This window comes from Calypte anna, chromosome 27, assembly GCF_003957555.1.
Source record: "Calypte anna isolate BGI_N300 chromosome 27, bCalAnn1_v1.p, whole genome shotgun sequence".
Classification (NCBI taxonomy): domain Eukaryota; kingdom Metazoa; phylum Chordata; class Aves; order Apodiformes; family Trochilidae; genus Calypte; species Calypte anna.
This window is the reverse complement of record NC_044272.1, coordinates 3139876-3160725: the sequence shown is the minus strand read 5'-3', so window position 1 is coordinate 3160725 and position 20850 is coordinate 3139876. Positions and strand designations below refer to the sequence as shown.

General features: G+C 45.7%; 1 protein-coding gene across 4 annotated transcripts in view; it reads right to left on the bottom strand.

The window, feature by feature from the left end:
* Nucleotides 1-20850, bottom strand: part of KANSL1 (KAT8 regulatory NSL complex subunit 1) — a 105210-nt gene that overhangs the window by 20006 nt on the left and 64354 nt on the right. For all 4 annotated transcript variants that reach the window (XM_030466100.1, XM_030466099.1, XM_030466101.1 and 1 more), the window contains exons 3-4: nt 8242-8383; nt 3177-3281 (exon numbers count right to left, since the gene is read on the bottom strand). In XM_030466100.1, the coding sequence (XP_030321960.1) occupies nt 3177-3281; nt 8242-8383 (247 nt within the window). The remainder of the gene's footprint in view (nt 1-3176; nt 3282-8241; nt 8384-20850) is intronic.

Genomic DNA, 20850 nt, shown 5'->3' with positions numbered 1-20850 from the left:
GGGGCTCTCATGGCAGTGGAGAAGCTGAGCACTGGCAGCAATCATGTCTCAACCCCAGGGAAGTCCCCCATATTCCAAAAAAAGTCCCCAAAAAACTGGGCAGGCTCTAGCCTTTCATCCACCACTAAATCCAAACCAGGGAGAAGCTTTCCCAAGACATTCCATCACAATCTTCTCTCATTTATTATTAAAAACTGTAAGTGCACTCCCAAGCAATACAACCAATCAACCAACAGCCAGGTTATTTTCTTCAGGGTTTCCATGTTCTTCCCATCTTCAGGCAAAAATATTGATTCACATTCTGAGCTTCCAGTTCCCAATAGACATTTCCCAGGCTTCTCTGCAGATCCCTTCCCTCATCTGATGGAAGGATTAGCTCCTCCTAGGGATTATCAGCAACATCCCACATCTCAAGCCCATGCCTAAGGACACGTATCCTGCACTCAGGCTGGCCAAAGGGAGGTACTCAGGGATGAGAGCCAAAAAAGGGAGCAGATTGTGGCCTTCTCTCTCATTCTGCCAGTTTAGAGACAGGAAAACAAAGGAAAAAAGACAAAAAAAGCCTAATTCTAAGCAACCCAAAGAGTGCCAAAATGATCAGCACCTCTCCAGGTGAGGCCCAAGAAATACCCTTCCAATAAGAGCCCTAAGACACTGGGTGGTCCCAAAGTGGCTCAAACTCCTGCTGCCAAGCTGCAGCACTTTTCTGTCCTGCTGCTGCTGTGTTTGGGGAGGAACAGAGCTTGACTGCACCAGGAGGGCTTGGGCTTCCTAGCCCAAAAGTCAGTGTAGTTGATAAGACTAAAAAAATGAACTAGAAGTGACTGCAAAATGATTTCTCCTGTCACTGGGAAGACTTTGTCAGAGTTTTCCCCAAATTGAATGATACTCTGAAACACTGTGAAGGTTTTGATTAAGGCTGGGACCACAAAGGGGGATGTTAGAAGTGATTGTAATAAGATGACTCCTTGCTTGACACTGGTTTGCAGATGTGTGTTTGGAATGTCAATCTTTAATTTGCAGATCAAAACACTGCTGTGCAGGGGGGTACAGGGTTTGCTCAGGAGGAGCTGGTGGCTGAGGAGTGGAGCTGGGATGCCAGGGGCTGCTGCAGATCCTGGTTGAATCCCAGGCATCAGGCAGTGTCTGGAGTTGAGCAGTGATGTCCCTCTGTCCTGTGGGTTTCCCCCTTTCATTCTTTAACCCTAAAAGTGCTCAGGGAATAATCAGTGCAGTGCCAGCCTGCTCCAGCTCACTTCAGAAACAGTTGATACAGATCAAAAAAATGAACTGGAAGTGACTGTAAATGGTCTCTGGGCTCATCTCTGGCTTGGAGCAGATCAAGGCTCTGCCTGACTCACCACCCCACCCTGATGAGCAAGTTGAATTAAGCACAACCCCTCCTGCAGCAGGGTGTAGAAGCAGGATGCCCAGAGGCAATGTTTCTGACACCTCCAGCAATGCTGCAGAGGAGTGGGCAGCACCCAGTGATGTGCATGGCCACCAGCAGCAATGTGTGAAAAGGAATAAAAAGTTGGTTTTGGGAGGAGTCACTCACCAAGGTGGCAAGGAGTAGCCAAAAAGGTGGCACCTAGGATCCTACAGCCTGCTTTACACCTGGAGTCTTGTTCTTCACTGCTCTCAGCATCTATTATTTGTGTCACTGGTATCTCCAAGATCTGCAGGAGGACAAGGGTCTTGTCCTTGTGTGGGACAAGGTAAAAAAAGGGGTAATGTGATGATTTTGGAAGGACACAAAAACAGTCTTGAGTGTGTAGGGAAGAGCCAGGTGAGTCCCAGCCCTTCCATCTGCAGATTCCCAGCTTGAAAACACACTCCTGTCAGATAAATATTGATGTCAACAGAAAAGGAAGAAACTCTTCTTCCTAGCATTGTTCAATTTGAGGATTTATCTCCTTTATCAGCCTGCCATGTCCAGATTAGCTCCCAACTAACAGCCAGCTCCTCAGTGCTGTTTCTGAAGTGAGCTGGAGCAGGCTGGCACTGCACTGATTATTCCCTGAGCACTTTTAGGGTTAAAGAATGAAAGGGGGGAAACCCACAGGACAGAGGGACATCACTGCTCAACTCCAGACACTGCCTGATGCCTGGGATTCAACCAGGATCTGCAGCAGCCCCTGGCATCCCAGCTCCACTCCTCAGCCACCAGCTCCTCCTGAGCAAACCCTGTACCCCCCTGCACAGCAGTGTTTTGATCTGCAAATTAAAGACTGACATTCCAAACACACATCTGCAAACCAGTGTCAAGCAAGGAGTCATCTTATTACAATCACTTCTAACATCCCCCTTTGTGGCCCCAGCCTTAATCAAAACCTTCACAGTGTTTCAGAGTATCATTCAATTTGGGGAAAACTCTGACAAAGTCTTCCCAGTGACAGGAGAAATCATTTTGCAGTCACTTCTAGTTCATTTTTTTAGTCTTATCAACTACACTGACTATTGGGCTAGGAAACCCAAGCCCTCCTGGTGCAGTCAAGCTCTGTTCCTCCCCAAACACAGCAGCAGCAGGACAGAAAAGTGCTGCAGCTTGGCACGTTGGGACCACCCTTCTCTTAGTACTCCACCACAACTTCAAAATCCTTGATTTTTCGACGTCAGTGATTCCCACAGGATCCCAAGGAATCACAGCCAGGCTGTGCAGTACTATCAAGCCTTCAGACTCTGGCCTACATTTCTGCATTAAATAATAAATACCTGGCACTCTGCATAGTTTCCAGTGCATCTCACTGAAATCATTAGTTCCCCTTCCAAGGGGTAGCACTCAAGCAGATATTAATAGCCACATCTTCAGAAGCCTTTGCTAATTGTGCTGCTCTCAGTTTGAGTTCCTTTTTTTTTTTTTTTTTTGTGCTAGAGGGAAAGGATTAGTTAGGATTTTGAAGCTTCACAAAATGCTCATGCATATTAAAAAGATACCCCAAGGAACTCTCTTCTAAAAGGTGTTTAAATCCTATCGTTTATTAACCCCAAAGTAACCTGGAAGGGGTGGGGGTGGGAGCTGCAGAGCTCAGCAATTCCCCCAGTCAGCTCCTTTTCTGCCAGGCCCATGGTTTGAGCATCTCCTTCCACCTCACCTGGAAGGAGGAACCTTCCCCAACCCCAAATCCATGAAGGAGAAGCAGCTGGACCCAGCCAGTTCTGCTGCTGGCACTTACCAGCCTCTCAGCCCCAGGTTCCAGCTTCACTTCAGCACTAAGGGGATGGGATGCATCATCTACTGCAGGATCAGGGGGTGATGCTTCCCCAAGAACTATCAGCCCCTGGAAAAGAGGGAAGGAAAGAGGAATTAACTGTGAGTCCTTCAGTCTCAGCAAGGGAATTCTGCACCCACCAATCCCCCAGAAATTGCACCCACTGCCCAGCAAGGCTTCATCCCCCACTGTGTTTTCCAGATGCCAAACCAAATCTCCTGCTGCTTGGATTTTCCTGCCATCTGCAGTGAACTGGGAAGGGGAAGGAGAGTGGCTGCAGCCAGATCACATGCCTTGAAGCCCATTCATAACAGAATCTTGGGCAAAACTGCTGAAAGCTGCTGCTAGGCCCTCCTCCCAGCCCTTCCCCTCCTCCTGCATCCCAGGAGCTGTGTGCCAGCAGAACCCCAGAGATTTTGCTGCAGCAGAGAGCAGGAAACCACTGCTTGCAGAGTACCAAGTAGAACTTGCCTGCCAGAGCCAAGCAAACCCCTTCTGAGCAGGTGCCAAGAACTGACAAACTTGTTACCCTGAGCAGATTTTTTTTTTTCCCCCTCCAAAGAAGTGATATTCACAAAATTAAAAAAAAAAAGAGAGAAAAAAGACAACCACTGATAAATAAGCCACTGCTAGGAACCCAGTGAGACAAAGCAGAGTGGCAGAGAACTGATTTATCAGCCTTAACATATGTTGTGCTGTTTATGGTTTACTTGAAGTGATGCTCACTCCCAAGGCAGGACTGCTTTCTCTCTGAAGGACAATGTAACATAAAATCATGAAGATTATGCCTATTCTGAGCTGTATTATAACCAGGCAGGCTAAAATGTGCAAGGGATTAAAGAGGTGGGGAAACCTACAGGCTATGAATACAGTCCACAAGAAGGATTAAGACAAGAACAAGTTTGCATTTGGTCAAAGGAGGAACTATGGGAAGAGGTGATGAAGAACAGGTAAATCAGTCAGCTGAAAACAATTTTGGAGGTTGCATGGTGTGTCACAAGAAAGTGAGACTGGATGGGAAGCTGGCATGTTATCTGGAAAGAAGAGAGAGCTAAAATGCTTCCCTCAAAGTCCACGAAGTCAAATCTTACATGACTGATGTGAAGGCACGTGGCCATGGAAGTCACTCATCAGGCTCATCTTACACCTTGACCTCACCTTCTCTACATCAGCAGCTTTCCAGGAAGGTAATGATAGCCCAGAGTTCAGAAATACTTTATTTAAAAGCAGTTCATAAACTAAATGCAACTGCATGTTGGCCTCTGCCCAGCAATAAGGAATAAACTTAGAATAAACATGACGAGGACTTCCCAGAGTTTTCTGATAGTCCAGAAGGATGTTCAGTGGCTGAGAGTCTTGAAACTCAATTAAAATATTGCTGTTTTTTCCCTCTGCTCTTAAAAGATCCCTCTCTGAGGGCAACTCATCACATTTCACCATCCTTCAGCAAAGAGCTTGGTCACCTCCAGATGTCAGGTGTCAGGGGACATGAAAAAGGGAGAATCTGAGACTGAATGTAAAATTGGAACCAAGGCAACTGCTGCTTTTTGACAATCCAGGAAGCATTTGGGCTTCTGCTTTTGCTCAGCATGTAAGATGGGGAAGGATGGGCATCAGGAACAGAAAAAAACCACCACAGACTTCAGTTTAAAGGAAGAGGATGAAGGGAGCTGCTCTGGAAGGAGCAGTAATTAATTCTCTGTACTGTGGGTATATTTTACAAGTAAGGTCCCTTTACTGGTGACTTTGAAGCAGAGGTAATGCTGAAATGCTGAAAAAATGCTGAAATCCTGTGTCAGATTTGGGTTTGGGCTCTCATACAGAAGCTGCCCTGTCCAAACCCACCGTGCCCATCACTCCTCCTTCCCTGCTCCTGGTCCTCAGACAGCCCCTATGGACCTGCAGCTTGGATGCCACCTTCCAACTAGAGCTTTGTGCTCTCTGCTTTGCTTCTGAGGGTTTTAAATCTCCTTTGTTTTTACACTTCTGGATAACACAGAGGATTCAGAAGGGCAACATCAAATTTCCAACTCCCTTTATGGAACAGGAAAGGAGCAGCACGTCCAAGGTCACACAAAACCTGCTTTTCACCAAAGGAAAAAGGAAGGCTCCCTCCAATATTTATGGGCAAGTTTGCTGCTTCTATTTTTAACACTAATTATGGTATTAATGAGAAGTCTGTCATACAGGTCTCAGCTAGAGACAGATACAGAGATAGATCTCAGATATCTCCCAGTCCTGTAACAGTCAGCAGCTTCTGCCAAGGGACTAATGGGCAAGGAAGGGGACTGACACACATTAAGGCACATCAGGAAGATATTGAGTGTCCTCAACAGCCCTGCAGAGGGGACAGCAGCCTCTCTTACCATGCCCTAAGCCCCACAAAGCACTGCAGACACAGGAAACCCATGCCAGAGCTGCAAATTCTTCCAGCAAGAAGCTCCTCCTAACTCCCACCCCACCCTTCCCATCACGGGTTTCTCTTGACTCAGCAGCCCTGAGCAGAGCACAGCCCTCCCCAGGGGACAAGCTGCACACACATCAGACCAAAAGCTCCAAGGGAACCCAGGGAACCCATCTGGGATGCTCTGGGAACAAGCTGGACCTGAGTCTGCAGAGACCATGTGCAAAACCAACCTTATTTTTAAGGAGTTTTTGGTCGCTGGATTTCAACCTGCACAGAATTCCTCAGGAACCCTTCACCTTTATTTATCTCTTATTTTATTTAAGAGTGAAACTTTGAAAGGGACAGAGAAAAAAAAAATGTTGTCTGTTCCTTTGCAAACAGGGAGATTCTGCCACCCACACGTGCTGGGAGGTGTGGGAAGATTCTGCCTGGGGGAACCCAGCACCTTGTCCCAACCCACCCCAAAAAGACCCAAGAAAAGTACACTTGGGAAAAGACACAAAACCACCTTTAAAGGACATCCAGGTCTTTTACAATGAACTGCACACACTTTTCCAAACCAAGACAAACTCCCAACAGCTTGCTATTTTTAAGCCCCAGAAAACACAGCTAACTCTGAGCACTGATTTGTTGTTTGTCTCCACATCTCACCAGGCTCCAACTGAGCTGATCCAAATGTGCTGAAAACACAATTACTGCTGAGACACCCAGGTAGCCTTCAAAAGAGAGGGTTATTTCTGACTTGCCTGCTCTTGATTTGATAAGGCAATGAAGTTTTCTTGGAGGGTACACTGGGATGGAAAGCTTAATGGACACGGGTAATTAACCTCAATAATGAATAAAAGAGAATTGCAGTTTTGAATTCCTGCAGCAGCTCCACTTCAACCTCCTGATGGCCAAATGAGCTCCAGTTAGGTGATGCTGATGAAGAAAAGAAGTTGTCTCCAATTTCTTTAACTGTTCTTTAACAAGTTCTTTAATTTGTTCAATCTGGAGCCAAATTCCAGCAGGACTGAAAGATGTACTCATCCCTCCTGCCTCCTGTACTCATCCCAAGCTGCTTTGCTGCACATTCCTGAATTTTTCATTGATGAAAACAGAACAAGTTGCATCTTGGATCTCAATGACAGCAAAATACTGGGTGCAAGCAGTGATGCCCATGAAGTCCCACCAGAAAGCTGGGATATTTGATACTCCCTTTCTTGTTTAAGCAGAACATCCACTACCAGAACCTCAACACCTGAACTCTTCTGTCACTGCAAGTGGCTTTGTTCTGTCTGAAATTCAGGCATTGGGTTACTGCAGATGAGTTTTTGCTTGAACAAAGCCAAAAAGATGACATCCTGTTTTCTGAAACCTCAGCTGGGGACTTTTTTTTTAACTTTTGACACAATCCTGTGATGTTCTCCTTTCAGCCCTAGAGACTGCAACCTTAGATAAAACCATATGGGCTGCCTGTAGCCATCAGAAGGCCATTTCACCAGCCTGTCAAGCTGTCATCATCTGGAGACAAGCACTGAATCTTCCATTTCATGAGATGAGTTTTCTGATTTCCTCCATTACTTGACTTTTCACATACAAATATTTAGTTGTTTTGTATTTTATACTTAGAAACCATCTTGCATGATTGGCTTACATAGGGACAGGAGGAAGGCAATTCTTTCTGAAATGGGTTCATTAATTTGACAAACAGTTTGCTTCCCAGAAGCCTTTTTTTTTTTTTGCTCTGATCTCAGCAATATATTCTGTTCAGCAAGCCATGCTCTTCCACCCAGTCATTTATAGCCCTCCCTCACTCAATTATCCTGTTTTTCTACATAGCTGCATAAAGGTCCAACCTTCCTTCCCCTGCCTCTGCTTTCTCCCCTCCTGGAAGCCTCTCTCATCACCACCCCCAGAGCACCTGGGAAGAGCCTTTGCTGGACCCTGAATTGCTGAGGAGCTGGAAGTTGATGTAATACCCTGAGCCTTCTTGCCACAAACTCCAAACATTCCTCCCTCCAAGGCCTGACATTTAGCTCTGCATGCCTGAACAAGTCTCAGTAACAATTCCTTCCTCATCCCTTCTCTGCTCTCTCCCATTCTCCCACCATCTGAAAAAAAAACAATTCCTGCCACAGAGTAAGGTCAGCACCCAAAAATGCTCTTTTTTTTTTAGGATACAGACTCAATTTTAAACCTGTGCTGTGTGACAGCATCTGAATTTAACTTCCACCACAAATCCCTCCCTTTCCCAGCAGTGAAGTTCTTCCTTATCCCCATCTTCAGCTACTCCCAAAAAGGGTTTTAAAAGACAAAAAAGCCACTAAAAAAGAGAAAGGCTCCAACAATGGAGAACAGCAGCACACGTGCAAAAGTCAGGGGTTTATTCAGCACCTGAAGAGTCACTTTAAAGCCAGGTATTGCTCTATTTGTGTTACCACCAGGGAGAAGAATCACACTCAGCCCATGCCAAAGAGCATTCCAGTTAGCCACAACCAGGGAGGATGCTTTCTGAGAGATCCAAGTGGAAAAAACCCCCAAACAACACATCAGACTTTGCATACTGAAAAAAAACCAACAAACCATTGGGAGGCAGATGGAACAAAATTCCCTGGATCCAAAGTCCCTCTGGGTCCTCACCTTATTTGCTCTGATCTGTTTGTAAATATCCGTTTGCTGCCGGATTCGGTATTCCAGGTCTGAGACGTGGGCTTGGAGCCAATTCCAGCGGCTGACGATGGCTGCACGGTCTGCTGCCCACCTCCACTCTGCCCTTCGCCTCCTAGGAAAAGAGAGAGGAGAAAGGGGGGGTTGATTCTCAGCAAGATTTTCATCAGAGGAACTCACAAAACTTCTTTTGGCAGAACCACCAAGATGGCTCAAAAGCGGTGGGACTGATCCCACTGCTCATCATCCCCAACTACAGATGTGCTAGAAAAGCCACACCTCCCCAGAGCAAGGTTTAAACCAACTTTTGGTACCCAAGGGACTGAAATCCTGCCCGTGCAAGCCTTGAGATTTTGTTTTCCATTTAGCTAAACCAGCAGCTCCAGTCCTACCAGGCCACAGCCTCCCTTTTTCCAAGTGTTGGAGCAAACCAAACCCATCTGCCCTCTCTTCCTCCACTCTTTAAAAATAACCCCCCTGTCATCAGTCACAAAATACACTGCATGGACCAGGTGGCCAGGATTAAAACTTGGTGGCAAGTTTCCCACCACACCAGTGCTGGGTTTGAGGAGCACCCAGTGAGATGAGCAGCAGAGCCCAGAGCACCTTGCAGAAGCTGCTCCTCTGGCACCAAGCAAAGTGGGCATCACTTCTGCATCTTCTGCTGCCTTGGCTGAACAAAGAACCAGCAGCAAAATACCAAGGGAAGGAACCCTCCTGGTGCCTTGGGAAAGGTGGCAAGGATGTAGGGGTACCCAAGGGACTGAAATCCTGCCCGTGCAAGCCTTGAGATTTTGTTCTCCATTTAGCTAAACCAGCAGCTCCAGTCCTACCAGGCCACAGCCTCCCTTTTTCCAAGTGTTGGAGCAAACCAAACCCATCTGCCCTCTCTTCCTCCACTCTTTAAAAATAACCCCCCTGTCATCAGTCACAAAATACACTGCATGGACCAGGTGGCCAGGATTAAAACTTGGTGGCAAGTTTCCCACCACACCAGTGCTGGGTTTGAGGAGCACCCAGTGAGATGAGCAGCAGAGCCCAGAGCACCTTGCAGAAGCTGCTCCCCTGGCAACAAGCAAAGTGGGCATCACTTCTGCATCTTCTGCTGCCTTGGCTAAACAAAGAACCAGCAGCAAAATACCAAGGGAAGGAACCCTCCTGCTCTCTGGGGTGCCTTGGGAAAGGTAGCAAGGATGTAGGGGGGAACCCACCCACTGATTTCCTCCTTTCTGCTGCAAATACAAAGTATGGCTCTGCAGGAGCATAAATGTACATGGATGACACCACTGCATTTTCTAGTTTTTTGTAAAAAAAAACCCTTTCCTCTCTACTACTGCACTCCAGGGCAGAGAGGAACACAAAGACTTGAAGGTAGGTGCACATCCACAGCTTCATTTTCCCCCATTAAAAGCCAGAGTATTAGAAAAATCTACCCTAAGCATCCTGGATCTGGTGGATAAATATTAAGGCTAGCCAGAGAGGAAGAAAACCACAACATGATGCAGGAACAAAGCAACAACAGAAAACGCATGCACAAATCCAGTGCTGCTGCACAAAGCCTCTGCCACATCTGGATGTTTAGCAATTAAGAAATTAATCACTAAATAATTCCCTTTGCCCACCTCCCCCTCCTTCTGGAACGTTTTTGAACCCAGTGAGAGCAGGAAGGGCAGGGAAGCCACGGCCAGATTTTTCTTCCAAAACCTAACCAAGACATCTTCTGCTGAGATTAACCCATTTCTGAGCTGAAATCAGCAGCAAAAGCAGCACGTGGGAAATGGGATTTACAGCTGAAGCCCCCCCAGCTGCAGACATTGGAAGCAAGAGCAGTAACCAAGCTCTTAGAAAAACCTTCACCTCCTATACATCTGCCTTTATACATCTGCTACCAAATGCACTTGCCCCCCCAAAAATAAAAATACCCAAAGCACCAGGGTTATTACAAGTTTGAAATCATCTCATAGAAATGCCCTGAAAAGGAGGAAGGAGTTGGTTTCTCTGAACTGCCAGCAAACCCCCCCAGTTTAGCACAAGACAGGTTCTCCACATTTTCCAGGACCTCCTGGCTGCCTCAGCACCAATTTAAGGTCAGATTTCCAGCAAAACAGGCAACTGCATCCCTTGCTTAGAGCCCTCCCAAAGAGCATTTTTTCAAAGCCCTTTTCTCTGGGAAATATTTCCCTGTGTAAATAAAGCACCTGCTCTGTTTTCATCACTGCTGACCTTACGTTTGGTGGAAATTTGAGTATTTCTTGTAGATGGTCTTCATCCTCTCTCTGTTACACAGAGGACAGAGTCAGCAGAGATGAAGAAACAAAGCTAACATGAGCAGTGGAGTGGGTAAAGGTCTGATATACCCTACTAGCAAGGGTTAATCTGGTTTATAATGGGCTGAGCAGCTGCCAACACCACCCCAGCACCCCAGCTCTAATCCAGCCCCCCAGCCCAGGGATGCTTCACTCTGGTCTAAGGATAACACCCTGCAAGCTCCTCCTTGCAAAGGATCTCCCAGCCTGGACCTAAAGGGCAGAAAATCCTCTCCCTGATGCTGGAGGGTAGAAAAGAGGGGGCTTGGGATGAGGTTTATCTCCTGGAGCTGTTTCTCTGAGCATGGCTGGAAACAGGAGGTGGCTCTGACTCAAGTAACCTGTGAGATCGACAGCGTTTTCATGCCCTTGTTTCCCACAAGACTTTCCAGAAGATGTTACTTCTCTGTCAGCTGAGTTTCAGTGAAATTCTACCATCATTTCAGAAGCTGAGAGGTTTCATTTTTCTTAATTATATAGCTTATATTATATAGCTTACTTATTATATAGCTTACAACCAGGAAAGAGCTCTGCAAGCTGTCTCTGCTTTTATTGCATCTTCAGCATCTGTGAGTGCAAGGGACTCTCTGCAGCCCTAGAAAGTTTCAGGCTCTAAGGCAGATCTCTGAGGGTTTACTTAACATTAGGAACTGTTTTTAGAAGTATCAAAAGCTGCTCAGAGCACCTTCAACCTGCCAGCTCCTTTGCTTGCCTCTGGAACATAAGAAAAACCCCGTGGAACAACACTGCTCAGCTCCATTAAATACCTCTCATTCTTTTGCTGAAGATTACATAGAAATTAAGTACAAAAAAAAAACCACCTTACACCCATTTAGATTCCTAAGTGACAGGGTAGTGGAAGCTGTAGCAGACCTGCTCTTCACCTTAAAACCAGGACATATCCTACCCCAGAAAACCCCACTGGATTCAAACCAAAAATAAACCAAGAAACACGGTAACATATACTTCACCCTCTGACACCCTGCAGCAAAGGTGGAGGAGGGGAGGACACAGAATGATGGCTCAGCCACACTTTCCAAAACAGTGTTGAGTGTAGTGTGGTCCTCTATATTTAGAATTAAACCTTTTTCAAAGCCTGTTCAATGACACCATTGGCTGCAACGTGCTGTCAGCAACGTGTGTGTATTTCCCTCGTGTAGATCAGCTTTGGGAGAAGAACTTATGTAGTTTTTTTAGCTTTAATGTCTATTTTAGAAACATTATTTTACATATATATATATATATATAATATCTGTATGTATTTTATATATATATACACAATTATACTTTAAAAGCATAATTATTTTCTCTTCTAGCACTAGAAAGCAGTGACCGTGCAGAAAACCCAGCAGCTGAAGTCACCTCAGCCAGATCCCCAGCTATGGGGTGGAAGGGGAAACCCCATTTCCTTTCTTTCTCAACACTGGGGGCTTTAATGTGACAATTAATAAAAGAATTTCTTGCACTTGCATTTTGGATTAAGCTGAGCAAGCAGCCTGAGAGCTGTGTCACTGCATGGCTGCTCCTCAGAGGGGTCCTTGTGGTTCCAGAGGCAAAGCTGGCATGGGAAGTAATGTGAGAAGCAGCAAAGCAGTGAAATCCCAAATCCTCCAAGGGAAACAGTTCCTCCTGCTGCTCTGAGGGTGACTGAAACCACCTGAAAAAAAACCAGGCTAGAAAAGGATGGCATGGGACAACCCCTCCAGCTGGGTTGCAAGGGGGAGCTTATGAAACAGCATGGAAATTTAATTATTTTTTTAATTATTATTATTTAATTATGAAAATTAATTATTTAGGTCCTTCTAAATAAAACAAGGCAAAACAAACAAACTATTTTCCAGGTAGATTCATTTCTTCAAGGGGGAGAAGGCTGCTCCTTGACTGTGTCCCCAGCTGCTGTGACACTCAGCATGGCCAACAAGGTCAGTGTCCTCCAGACAGCAGGAGATGATGCTGATGGTAAATGGTACAAAAATCAAGATTTACCATGGTCCAAAATCAAGAGGGAACCTCCCCAGTTTGTTTAATGTGACTGCAGAAGGGCAGCAGGGGAAGGAATAAATCCCAAGGACATCAACCCAAGTCTTTGGGGTGGGCTCCAACCCTTCCCTAAGGAGAAAGCAGGGAATTCTTGGGTTAAAATCAGTTATCCTAAAGCAAAGTGACCACCAGCCAACAAACCCCCAGCAGCCAGGGGTTCCAGGCAGGGCAGTGGTGGCCCCATGGCAGGGTCAGAGAGGTGACATGGTCCAGCAGGCCAGAGAGCTGCCAGGCACAGCAGAGCTTGGCTTGGGCTGCCTCAGAAAGAGGGGGGGGGATGTTCTCCTTTTATTACTTAAAAAAAAAAATAATTAAAAATAAGATAAAATAAAATCCAGCCCTGCCAATGAACACAGCAACACCTCAGTCACTGTTTGCCCATTGGTACCACCCGTGCCAGACCCATTTGGGTCTCCTCAGCAGTGGTGGTGCTGTAAAAGCTGTATGTAGGAGCTCCATATGGATCAGCACTCCCTAACACAACCTCCACTGATGGTAGATGGATTTAAGCCAAGCTTATAGATCAAAATTAAGGCAAAAGTTGGCCAACAAATCACTTCTGGGTGAAGAATGGTCAGGGATCTGCCCTCTTCCAAGGATCCCGTGCCCTCCTTTCACCAGGAGCTTTCAAAGATTGCCTCAGATGAACTTAAAATCAGAATTTTCAGGGTTGGAAGGGACCTTTAAGCTCACCCAGGTCCAACGCCCCTTCAAAACTTCCAAGGATGGGGTTTCCAGCACCTCTCTGGGCAGCCTGTGCCAGGGTCTCACCACCCTCCTGGTGAAGAACTTCTTCCTAACATCCAGTCTCAATCTCCCTTCCTCTGGTTTGAATCCACTCAAAATGTCCTGACATCCTAAAAAGGAATTTTGCTGCTTCTGGACCTCAGAGAAGGTGTGAAGCCTTCATCCAGCACACAACCAGTGGTGAAAAGGTCCTTTCTGGCCATCAGCCTGTGTTGTCCTCTCAGCCCATGGCAGCTGAATGCCAGGGGGTGGGCAGAGACAGCACCAAAAACTGAAGGAATTGGAGATTAGAAGAGGAACTGGAGATTAGAAGAATGATTTTATTTTTTTTCTTTCTGCCCTACTAAAGGCCCAGCTGCCAAATGAACAGAGCAGATCCACCAACTGCTCCTAAGCCAGCCTGAGAAGGACACTGAGCAGCCCAGAAAAATGAAGTTAAAAGATTTCAGGTTGGAAAGTTAAGAGGCTGGAAGGGAACTAGGGATCAGAACCACTTCTAGGAGCCAGGAGTTAGGAATGAGGAGGTGCTGGGGTTGGAATGAGTGGGTTCTGCTGGCCAGAGGTGCTGGCACATGCCATGGACCAGACCATCCTCAGCATCACCATCCTCTCCTTTCCAGCAGAGGCACAGATGGATGGTGGCAACAAGGGAGGCAACAAGCTGCACATTTCCAGGCACTTCCCACAAGATTCCACTCCTCTGGTATTTCCTGGCACGTACCCAGGGGTTTTTCTGTCCCCTGAAATGCTGTCATCTACCAACAACAGAGGCCACTCTATATTTACTCTCCCCCTTCTTATGTAGCCTTTGATGGAAGAAATCACCAAAGCTCACCAGGACTGCTTCAAAGCCCCAGATTTCAAGACCTTCTCCCACAAGACACAAAACAACCCCCCATGCCATGGGCAGGGACACCTCCCACCAGCCCAGGGTGCTCCAAACCCCATCCAACCTTCAGCATTTCCAGGGATGGGGCAGCCACAGCTTCTGGGAGCAACCTGGACCAGGGCATCCTCATGAGAAAAAAATCCCTTCCTGATGTCCAACCTAAATCTCTTTTCTTCCAACCTAAATCTGTTTTCTTCCATCCCAACACATCACTCCCTTTCCCACCAAAGCCATGGCCCACACTGCAAACCTGGGATAGTTCCAGGTTTATCCCTTGTGAGTTCTACCAGGCTTCAGATCTGTCAAGGAGGGGGTTTCCAAAAAGCAGGTTTGCCCTGAACTGCTTCTAACATCCCAGCTGGCTGGCTCTGGATTGGGAACAACCAGCTTTTAGCCTTGTATGGCCCTTCACACACTTGTCCTCCTGCCTAAGGAACCAAGAAAAAAAAATAAAAATAAAAAATACACGTGTGAGATCTCATCATCAGTCACACAAAACCTCTCAAGGCTGCAGCAGCCAATCTGCAACTGCAGGAAGCCAGAATCCCATCCTAAAACTTGGTTCTGATCCAAAAGCTGCTTTCCTCTTCCCAGCCCTGCACTCCACATCCCACCAGTGCCAGGGGTTCAGTCTCTGCCTTCCTGAAAGCTGCTCAAGTCTCAGCTCTTGATGCAATTCCCTCTTCTTACCAAGCAGAGGGATCTTGCTGCTAACTAGAGAAAAAAAAACCAAACACAACACCAAAAAACCCAAAAAAACCCAACACCCTCCCCAAAAAAACCCCAAAAACCAACCCCCCCCAAAAAAAACCAACAAAAAAACCAAACAACAACCAACCCAAAACCCCAAATGGGGCCAACCAGAGCTAAATGCCCATTCCCACCTGAGATCAGGGACAAAAGCCACCATGAGAGCATAAAAGTGGTTTCAAATGTGACACTTTATGCCATGTCAGGCTGATTCAAGGGCAAATCACCCAACTTCATTCTGCCTCCTTGCCTTGCATCACCCACCAGGTACAAAGTTTGGGTCTTCACATCCATACTTCTCCTCCTGAACAACACAAGATGCCAAGAGACATCTGATGGTTACACTGGCAACTGAAATTTTAGCATTAAAATAATTAAAAAATAAAAAAAAGTTTCCCATCCCCTTTCTCCTCTCATCTTTTGAGGGACTCAAATGCCAGCACTTAATAAAATAGTCAAATAAAAAAGGAAAATATTGGGACACACTGGTAGAGTCCACACTAGGGACAGCATCTAACACCCTGGAAACCCAGGAGAAGCTCATGTGCTCTGCCCACACACACAGTTCTGACCAAAAAAAATTAAGCATCCCCCCCTAAACACCACAAAACTGCTGTTTTTTCAACTGCTGTCATGATCTTGAATTGTGCTAAAGAAGAGATTTGCACCCAATTTAACTGATACTTTCCAGCTTGCTCCTGTCCCCATATATTCCTCAAGTTCATTCCTCAGCCCCCCAAGCTTTAATGCCTTTAAAAAAAAAAAGGTTTTAGGTTTTTCTTGAAAAAAAAGAGAGAAAATAAGAGAAAAAAATAAATAAAAAATAAAATAAACAATCTTAGAGCTATGGGGTGGAGCAAGAGTTAAACTCTGCCAAATCCACTTGCATGACAACACCAAGGGAGGAAGAGAAAACCCCACCAGTGCTGCAGAACAATCTCATTAGCTGATCATAACATTTCTGCCTGCAAAGAAGCCAAAGTGAACAATTTGTTCAGCTGAACACCCACCCCCACCCTGTGGACAGAAACATCAGGATCTGAAGGGCTCTTCTATTCACAGCGTGTGCTCGGCACTCGTCTAAATCTAGTTCAAACCTCAACTTGGTTCATTCATTCCTCTATTAAAAAAAAAAAAAAAAAAAAAGACCTCTAGAGGCTGGGAGTAAAGAATTATTTCCACTTTTCCTCACTAAAAAACTCCCAGTGCTCAGGGGGGGGGAAATTGGGGAAGTCCAAATCCAAAGCATTCTGGTGCTGAGCAGGGGTAAAGCAAAGCTGCCCAAGGGAGAGGGGAGCCCTGGCTGATGCCAGCAACCAAGGGGCCACCCAGAACTTGCATTCAGATGAAGCAGATTCCAAGTGTCCCCCCTGTCCCCTCACTCCCTCTCTTTTTTTTTTATTTGGAGGATGAGGAACCATCCAAACCACTCCATCGGGTCGCAGCATGCAATGCTTTTGTCTACAGAACAACCCTTGCTGGGGATCAGGATATGCAAGGTTTGTTTTGGCATCTTTAGGTCATTTCTATTAAAAAAGAAAAAAAAAACAACAACAAAAAGAAAAAAGAAAGGAAAAAAAAAAGGGGAAAAAAGGAAAAAAAAAAAGGAAAAAAAAAAAGGAAAAAAAAGGGAAAAAAAAGGAAAAAAAAAGGAAAAAAAAAGGAAAAAGAAAGGAAAAAGAAAGGAAAAAAAACTGGCCTAGGGCAGTTATTTAAAGATATCTCAAGTCCTGCATAGAAAGCAAGGCAGGATGAGACCCCAAAACCTGTGGCAAGTGGACACAGCAGAACCCAAATTCCTGATGCTCCAGCCCAGAGCTCAACACCAGTCTGGAGCTACTGGTCCCAGCAGTCCCTCACCCCAAGGTGATGCTCTAATCTGGACTTCACTTCTTGCATTCTTCTATCCCCAGGGTAAGGTTTCTCTCCCCAGAATATCCCCCAAGCCCCTTCCCAGTTGGAAGGGAAGTGCAGCAAGGGTCCAGTTGGATGGGTACAAAACTCAGCCCACAAACAGATCAGCAGATGGGGAAACAAAACAGGGAAATGAAAAATATTGAAGTGAAACAACTGCTAAAGCACAGGGAGGGGGAGGAGGGCAGGGGGGGGACACCCACACCACACACACCTGCTTATTGCACAGAAAAAAAAGCTACCAAGCCCCCTCCACAGCCCTTCCTACCCCATGAAAAGAGTTTCCTGTGATTCAGGATAATTTTTAACTATTTGAGAAGCTGCATAACAATAATAGACCTCAATCCAATCTTTAAGAAAGGAGTTTTTTTTTTTCCCTGAAATAAATGCCAGGGGATTATTAATGCTGTTGAACATCATCATCACCATCAGGGTAGTTCAGGCTTAACAAGATTTATCCTTCTGAAGTACAGTTTCAGGAAAGTGTTCTCAAAAAAGGGAGTAAAACAGACACTCAAACAAGCTGCCCTTCTTCCCTTAAATGCAACACTTTGGAAAAAAAAAAAAAAAAATCACATATTCCACCTAAGAGGGAACCCAGCAAACAGGCAGGGAACAAGACAGCCAATTTTATGCTCTCAGATGGATGGAGCAAACCAACTCTCAGCAAACTGAAGATGATCTTTGTGTTTCCCTTCTGTTTTTAGCTGGCTGCAGGACCATCACCTGCAGAAAAAAATCACCATTCCCTCTCCCACATCCCTGGGCTGTGTGGCAGAAGAGTTAAGTAAAATCAGAGCATTTTATGAAGAGTGTGGGGTGTGTTGGGGTTACAACATCTCAGCCCCACGTGTAGCAACTCAGCACCTCCCTGGGTTGGATCCTGCAGTGGTGACTCAGGGGGATGCTGAGTCACTCACCTTGGCTGTGCTGCCCCTTCCTTAGTCTCATCCCCAATCCTGCTGGAAAAACCACAAAAGGAACAGCCAGGAGATTTCACCAAAGCCTGGAAATGGGGGCTGAAAAGTAGAGTGGATCCCCTAAGAGGTTTTTCCTTTTCCGAGCTGGAAGGGTGTAATAAATGTCTTGTGTTTGGATGGAGAATTCAAGAAGATTATTGGTGTTACCCTTATTATTTCACTTTCTCTTGAGCTGATGACCAAACCATGCGTCCAGCAGCATGTCAGGCAAACCAGTTTGGCCCAGCAGAAGGGCTGTGGCTCAGTGTCAGAAGTGGACCTTAGGTATTTATTTATTTTTTTCTTAGTTTCCTGAATGCTTGAAAATCTTCGCTGAAATTCTTCACACTGGTTGCCAGGGTTAGGTTTGAACTTTTGAAATACTTCAAACCCAAGTGCCCCAGATCTTTATGCAATGCCCCAAGCATTTATTCAGCTGACTATCTGAAAACAGCCATTCCCAGCTCCAGCTGCTCTTCAGCCCTTAGCAGCCACAATTATTTTCTGACAACAACCTCCAATTCAGATTTGATTCCTTCAGCTCTGCCAATTGGTCTCTGTCTGAATCCTGTTTCAGCATCCACAAGAAAAGGACCAAAACGTGGGGAGAAAAGGAGAAGGTGGGGACTGGAGGTGGGGGATCAGAAGAGTGTGGACAGGAAGAAACCCAACTGCAGATGCATGGCAGAGCAGCCAGCTGAAAAATACCACATTTGTAAGAGAATTTGTTGCATCACCTTTTCAGGATCATTCTCCACATGCTCACAAGCAACCGTGCAAGCCCAGCAGGCAGCAGAATCATTCATACTGCCAAGGTGCCAAATTTGCTTCATCATCATCCCCAGCAGAAGATGCAAAGCTCTTTGTTACCCACTGCAGGTCCATCCAGGACCAAAACTATCCAGAAGGTTTTTCTACCTGAACAACAAAGTTTGTACCAACTGCAATGCACTTTCAGATCCTTGGGAATTCTTCCCCTAAAGCTCTGACTACTCCTCCATTCTCAACAATACTTAAGTACCAAGATGCTCACTTTTCTGTCCAAAATTGGATTGCTCAAGCTCACAACCAGCAGCACAACCTCCTTTGTGTTGAGTAAGGCCCTTTATCAATGTTAGGATTCTGCTTACAGCAGCTTCATTACCTTTTGGTTTTCTGTTTTTTTTTAAGATCTCTATTTTTCATACTTCTTTTACTAAACCAATGGAAATGTCACTCTTCAGGTCTTTTTTTTTTTCTCCTTTTCACATAAACAATGAGATTTCTTCAAGAGATTTACAACCTTCCTTTGGAAAACCAGGGACCAGCACTTCCTGCTCACTAAGCTGGGAATAAGGTGGTAACACAGGCTGGTTTTACCAACTTCACTGATGCATCATGAGCACACAACCAGCTCCAGCAGACCAAGTAGTTTTTCTTCAATGCCTTCAAAATAAGAGGTTCTGAAACAGTTGACTAATTGCAGACATTGCAACTCTATCCTAAAACTCTGCTTTGCTGCCAAAGCACCAAAGAAACAGATGCAGGCAGACATCCTGGCAAAGCCCACAAGCCAAGCATCCCCCTACACACCCTTGCAGAAAGCCAGAATCCTCTCAAAAATAAAAAACAACATTATAATAATCAACAAAAGCTGCTGGGAAAGAAACCTCAGTCAAAAAAACACCTCCTGGGCTGGGACAGCCAGGGTTTGCAGCAGCACTCAACATTTTCCAAGAAGTTTTCCTTGAGCAAACAAGGCATTTCCCAGCTCCTGGTCTTCAACCAGCAACAAGACATCACCTCCCACTTGGCAGCACAGGATGATTTGACTTTTGGGCTTGCTGGAAACCAATTTTCCCTGCAATGAATGCAGTTAAAACCCCAAAGAAGAGAAGGAAAAGGGTATTCAGTGCCTTCAATGCTTCAAACAAGAATAAGTACACACCAGAGAGAAAACAATCACAGCCCAGGGTAAACTGAGAAGTTCTTCTACTCGGTCAACAGCAAAGCCCTTTGGATGTCTGCAAATAAGAGTGGTTTTGGTGTCAGAATGGGGGAGTGCTCACTACAGACCATCAGTGGCACAATCCCTGGGGAAAGAAGAACAGAGAGGATGCAAATCAGGAGCTATTGTTACCAGGGAAAATTTATTTCACATTCCTGAGCAGCAGTGCTCCTGAAGCATAACAATTGGGGAGGCCTTTCTGCTGAGGGCTGCACATTTTTATGCTCCACAGTAAATCAATATTCCATAATACACCAACTCTCTTAAATTATTGCCAGGGTGAGGACAGCAACTCAAGAGCTCCAGTTGGTGAGGAGCATTATTACAGCACTGGGTCAGAACAGGGCTTACTTGGGACATGTTTTTCATTGTTTAGAGGAGTTTACTTAAGGCAGGATTTACGGAACTGTTCTTCAGGATGTTCAAAGCTCAGAGAGAACAGCACCAGCAAAAGCAGTTGCTGAACTTGCCCTCCACTTGATCTAAACAAGTGCAACCACAGGCACTCAAGTGTTGCAAAGCTTTCCACTTGGGCAGCACCAGCAAAACTATCTCAGGATCCCCAAGAAAAACTACAGCTCCTCTTCAACTAGAGAAGAGCTTGTCCAGCCTTTGGACCCCCAGCTCTCCTGGCAAGAGCTGACAACTCCTTCAGGATTCCCCACGCATCCCAGCAAGGGAGCTGAGAAGGAATCCTATAGAGCAACACAGGATGCAGACACCTCAAATGGACTGAATCCTCAAATCCAGGACTGAGCAGTCCAACAAATAAAAAACCTTTTCATTCTCCTCTTGGTTTAACTTGCAGGTGATGCAGAGTCCTTCCCTTCTGCCTCTACCACCACACCCAAGTAAATATTGAGAGAAAAGTAATCAGCACTGAATACTTCTGTCCTTCCAGGTATGAAAATGCAGCTTCAGGCTCTTCACTTTTTATTCTGCAGTCCTAAAATCTGAGGCCCAAGGGTTTTTTGTCAGGAATCATAGGGA